This window comes from Oreochromis niloticus, linkage group LG3, assembly GCF_001858045.2.
Source record: "Oreochromis niloticus isolate F11D_XX linkage group LG3, O_niloticus_UMD_NMBU, whole genome shotgun sequence".
In the NCBI taxonomy this organism is placed as follows: Eukaryota; Metazoa; Chordata; class Actinopteri; order Cichliformes; family Cichlidae; genus Oreochromis; species Oreochromis niloticus.
In genome coordinates this window covers 37782-43805 of record NC_031967.2, presented here as the reverse complement: position 1 = coordinate 43805, position 6024 = coordinate 37782, and the positions used below count along the sequence as shown (strand labels likewise).

The following is a 6024-nucleotide window of genomic DNA, read 5'->3' as shown; positions in this document are numbered from 1 at the left end:
TTCCTTCCAGGAACCACAAGGCTTCACTTTTAAAGGTGAAGTGTGAAAGAAACGGACATATTTGAAGTCCAACACCTTTTTCCAGTCACATGATTAAAGCAGACAAACTACAAGCTCATTTTCATTCCAACAAGTCATCTTCTGACCTGGACTAACAACACTGGTCTCTATGTGCAGCTGGCTGTGAGACCAGTGCTCAGGGAGCGTCTACAAAGTGCAACACTGAAAGAACATCACACACTCATTTGCTTCCATCGTCCAACCTGAAGAGGAAACAGAGACGGCTCCCCTTCAAAGTAAAAGCTGCTCCTTTTGGACACAGTATCAAAGAAAGTCTACAGTATAACATAGAAAAGACAGTTTTGGTTGTTTTTAAATTGTGCAGAAATGAAACTACACTAAGCTCAATTATGTGACAGACATTTCATCCCATGTCAGTTTGGCCTCATCCTGGGCCGGATTATCCAGCACACACTCTGACCACAGGCCCAGGGGCCACGCACAGCTGGGCTCCATCCAAGAGACAGGAAACAAACCAACACAATAATAAAAAGCACCATGTGATCTTCTTCCATCTTCAAGACAAACATAGTAAAAACATGAGCATATTTGTTTCCTGATAAAATGATGTGACAGGTAGAACAGAGTAAAGTGGTGGTGTTACAGCCTTTCTCCCCTCTGCTGCCGAGGCTGTTAGTCTCTCCCAAACTCAGCTACAGGACTTCAAATGAATGAAAGCAGCAGAAGTGGCTTTACAAATGAAAGAGGAAGAGGAGAAGAAGAGGAGAGGGAGGCCACCCCGACCATCACTCCAGCTGAAAACATCACACTTCCATTAAAGTTGGTGAGAAAATGTTGAGCAGGATGAGCTGCTGGCTAATCTGGAGGCTGTAGCAGCAGCTCACAGTCACAGTGGATTTCCACTCATGAAAAAGCTCTGGCTGCTTCATTTCTCATCTCATATCAGAGACTTTAGTGAAGCTGTACTGTGATGCTTCCATATTCCAGTGAGGCCTCCAGAATGATTTCAGCTGTTCTGTACACACACTGTGTGCCCTGTATGGCTCAAAGTCTCTGCAGCCTGTTTTTATCTGCTATCATCAGATCTTCATCATCCTAAATATAAAATGTGTTATTATAAAAGCAGAAAATCTGCATTATAAACACAGACTGAATGTATATGAAGACAAAACAGAGTGAGGTCATAATCTGATGAATCTGCTCTTCACATCTGTGCTTCAGCTCCTCTTACTGTGTTTGACATGACACAACGATTGAGTCTCTCTCAGACCTGCAGACTTTTAATGAGGATCTTTGTTTGGCTTTAATCTGCAGATGAAGGAGGAAGATGGTGTCACATTTAGGCTTCCATAATGTCCACAGTCTGTCACTGAGATCTGATCCAGAGTCAGAGTGAAGACACACATTTGGACTGTTTCCTGTTTTGACTCCAGAACATTTTGAATGAGTTCAGCTCAGTGAAGAGTTCCAGCTGGAAAGATGATCTCTGTTTGCTACCTGCTGTCAGGTACGACTGTTCACGTCCACACGCAGGAAAAACCTGCTGACTGTCACCAAACGGAGCAGAAATCTCATCACTGGACAATAATGATGAATGAACTCAGAGCTGCTGATATCAGATCTGATTTCAGGGGAACTAAACACAGAAATGATTGGCTCATTTTAGCTTTCTGAGCCATTATCTGCTGGTGTGTCGCTAGTTGGCAGAAAATGATTTGTATTCCTGTTCAGGGCTTCAGTGTTTATGAGTCCAGATCCAGGTGACAGCAAGTCAAAATGATGTTACCTGTCTGTGTCCAGCAGCAGCCTGTATTCACTTTGAATATTGTTATAACCTGACATGGATCAGTTTGTCTTTGATTGGTTTGTAAATGTCACTGTTTCCATTGGACCTGAGTGACGGTACAAAGACAGAGAGGGAGAGAAAGGAGAGAGAGGATGGAGACAGCAAAGAGAGAGCAAACACAAACAGGTGAGAGTGGACAGGTGACCAAGGTCAGCAACCAATCAGAGAGCTTCTGTCTGACCCACAGTCACTGATGATGACTGCACATAACCAAGCAGTGTGTTACTCTGATATCAAATATGGATCCTGCTCTTATAATAATGATCATCAGATGATATTATTGTGTTATTTTGTAGCTGAATACGATGTTTGTGTGATTATCAGTGAAAGAAGCAGTGAGGAGGATGGAGAGAGAGAGAGGACAGAGGGTGAAGTTAGAAACACTAAAAGGATTTTTCATGGATTTCATGGATGATTTGAGTGATTTCCTTTTTTTTTTTTTGTCTGTCCCATTTGGTTCTTAAGCCGTCAGAATTGTTGTCTGAAGACCAACAAGGATACCAAATGGATTTATTTTGCCAAATGGATCATCATGGCATTGCCGTATTGGTCCATTTGATCAAACTTTGTTGTTATTATTTATTTTATTTTCAGTTGTTACAGACGGGACAGACATGACTGGGGGATAGGAAAGGGAGAAAGAAAGATGAAGGAAAAGAAAAACAGAAGGGAAGAGGGACAGTGAGAAAGGGCACTTACAAAGACAAAGAAAAAAAATCTCCTGGATCACCTGTTGAGAGAAAAAGAAGAGAAAACAAGCAAAAAAACCAAAACAAAGCAACATACTAAACACAACACCATCACGTTAATCTAGCTAAGTGTAAACAGCAGTAAATACTAAATATTGAAAGTTGTTGTGCAGCACGCAGGACAGACAGCGCACAATGTGCTTTGAAGTAGCAGCTAAGAAAGGTGTAGTTTGTCTACGAACAGTGAACACCCGTGTGCACACCTGTGTGGATCAGCGCGCTTGTATTCAAAAGGTTTTCCCATGTAACGGTCTGCTAGAGGATGTAGAGGGCCATAGCCCCGTCCCCCAGGGCATGAAGCAGGCATGGAGGAGATCCAGGTTCCAGACATCCAGAGGCCCCAGAGTGCGAGAGCCCAAGGAGGACCACCGGAGGGGCATCCGTGCCACCCTCCTGGGAAGGGCTGAGGAGATCCCCAGACGAGGGGTCACCCAGTAGCCACAGAGCAGAAGCCAGAGGGTGCTGCACTGGCGTGCCCGCCGGCTCTGCCGGCAGCCAGCTGTGCCAGAGTGAACCGAGCTGCAGGCCCCGAGGGCCCCCTTTGCCCCGGAAGAGGCCTGACCGAGCAACAGGTGCCAGGCCCCGCCAAGTAGCCACCGGGAGTGAGCTGGTGCATACCTGAGCGCCCAGCCCCGGACACCAAGAACCACCAATGCACCAACCCCTGAGGGCATCAGTTACCAGCAGGGAGTGTGGTGAGGGGAGATAGGCCTCCACACTTGGAGGGCCTGGGAGTACCCAGGGAGGTGGAGTCTAAGACCCAACCTGACATATAGACACAGACAAACAGGCACACACAGACACAAACATGCTTTCCCACTCTCATGCACACATATACAAACACTCAGCACTCACCCAACGTAAGGATAGACATACATGGACATGTACACACAATCACACTCCCCAAACATACTCTATGCCCTGGGTCCAGGTACCCTCGCCCCCAGAGGGGGAAACGGCACCCAGACCCAAGAGATGTTACCCTTTTCCACGGGGTGGAGGCAAGCGGACCGCCGCAGGCTCCGCAGCAGCAGGGAGGCCAATCGGACAGCCAACACCTCCTCCCAGCCCCCCCACCCCGATGGCTAGTAGAGAACGGGGGTGTGTGAAGACCCCATACCTCCCTCCTCCCGCTCATGTGTAGTGTTGCTGCGTGTTGTTCTAAAGTGCATTTAAAACAAGGGAGGGCATGGTGCTGCTGCCAGAGAGCAGCAGGTGTTAGCACGGCCCCTCCCGACAACCCTCAATGTCTACATCGATTTAAAATTGAGAGGTGGGCACCGGCGCCAGAGGTAGGGTTGAATACACAGACTGTCCACTGGACGCCGTTAACGTGCCCACCCTCAAGGCCCTATATATATGTGTGTGTTATGAGAGTGTGAGTAATGTGGATGTCTAAGTTGTGGACTAAAATTGAGGCAAAGGTGGCCAGAAGGGGACAGAGGGGGGGATGCCTCCCCTGCACCCTGGTGACACACCTGCACCCCAAGGCCCTACCTGTGTGGGTGGGTGTGGTGGAGCGGGAAGAGGGAGGCAGCCAGGGATGGGGAGGAAAAGAAGGGAGGGGCATCTTGCCCCTCCCTAGGGCCAGCTCCCCTGCTGACCCCAATAGGCACCCCCGTCCTCTGGTACCCACCAAGGCAAGGGAGCCCAGGCCCATCCAGACCGGGGCCTACGGCAGCAGCACCGCCAAGCCCCACAGGACCCAGGGCAGCCCACCCTACCCCACCACAGAGGAAACTGTACCCACCCCAACATTCAATCATCTCCCAGACTACACAAGACAACAGACACCCAGGTTAAGTTTATTCTCCACCTCTCCTGTGTCTCTACCCCACCTGCAGATTTGAGTGATTTCCAGCAGGACACTTAAACATGTCAGTGGACGTCCTAAAGAACATATTCACTGATATGAAACGTGTCATTGAACAGGATTAATATCAGTGGAAACATGGTGGAAACAGCTGTGACTGCATGGATGTGACACACTTCAAATCTGTTCTCCACTCTTGGATTTGGGATCCATGGAGCTGCTGCTGAGTCTGTACAATAAAGGATGGTGTGGAAGGTTGCAGCGTACGGACACAAACACTTTGTGCTTACAATCTGATTTTATTTTCAAAATTAAACTACTAACCTACACTGATCAATGATGTTAATGATCACATCTGGACTCACCCAGCCTTTCTGCAGTTCCTCACAGCTGGAATCAGTCTCTGTCGTCCCCGCTCTGATGTGTTGTACTTCTGCAGGTCCAACTCATCCAGAACCTCCTCTGACATCTGCAGCATGAAGGCCAGAGCTGAGCACTGGATCTCAGAGAGTTCCTTCTCTGATCTGTTCTCTGACTTCAGGAACTCTTGGATCTCCTGAAATAATGAGAGGTGGTTCATCTCCATCAGACAGTGGAAGATGTTGATGCTTCTGTCAGGAGAGATTTCATCACTGTTCATCTCCTTCAGGTTGTTGATGACTCTCTGGATGGTTTCTGGACTGATCTCTGTCTGACCCAGCAGACCTACTAAGAGTCTCTGGTTGGACTCCAGACAGAGGCCATGAAGGAAGCGAACAAACAGGTCCAGGTGGCCATTTTCACTCTGGAGGGATTTCTCCATGACTCTCCTCAGAAATACATCAAGTGATTGGAGATCTTTGTTATCAAAAAGACTGGAAATCATCTTAATTAAAGATTTTGGTTTAAGGAAGTTCTTCAGCACCTTTGTCTTCCTGTTGGTGAAACAGTGGAACATGTAGACTGCAGCCAGAAACTCCTGAATGCTCAGATGAACAAAGCAGTAGACTGGTTTCTGGAAGATCACACACTCTCTTTTGAAGATCTCTGTACAAACTCCTGAGTACACCGAGGCCTCTGTCACATCCAGACCACACTGCTCCAGGTCTTCTTGGTAGAACATGATGTTTCCTTTCTCCAGATGTTCAAACGCCAGCCTCCCCAGCTTCAGAAGAACTTCCCTGTCAGCCTCCGTCAGCTCCTGTGGACATGTCTCATGTCCCTCACGGTACTTGTTCTTCTTCCTCTTTGTCTGAACCAGCAGGAAGTGTGAGTACATGTCAGTCAGGGTCTTGGGCAGCTCTCCTCTCTGCTCTGTAGTCAACATGTGCTCCAGAACTGTAGCAGTGATCCAGCAGAAGACTGGGATACTACACATGATGTGGAGGCTCCTGGATGTCTTCATGTGGGAGATGATTCTGCTGGACAGCTCTTCATCACTGAATCTCCTCCTGAAGTACTCCTCCTTCTGGGCATCAGTGAAGCCTCGTACTTCTGTTAGCCTGTCAACACATGAAGGAGGGATCTGATTGGCTGCTGCGGGTCGGGAAGTTATCCAGACGAGAGCCGAGGGAAGCAGATTCCCCTGGATGAGGTTTGTCAGCAGCTGGCTGACT

At 48.1% G+C, this 6024-nt stretch overlaps 1 protein-coding gene across 1 annotated transcript; it reads right to left on the bottom strand.

The window, feature by feature from the left end:
• Positions 1-1413: 1413 nt before the first annotated feature.
• LOC109196112 (NLR family CARD domain-containing protein 3-like) lies at positions 1414-5765 on the bottom strand. The gene is made up of 2 exons (XM_019349352.2): positions 4795-5765; positions 1414-1913 (listed from the first exon to the last, which is right to left on the bottom strand). Exons 1-2 carry the CDS (start codon positions 5733-5735, stop codon positions 1850-1852), a joined length of 1005 nt encoding a protein of 334 aa, XP_019204897.1. The 5' UTR covers positions 5736-5765; the 3' UTR covers positions 1414-1849.
• Between the last annotated feature and the right edge of the window lie 259 nt (positions 5766-6024).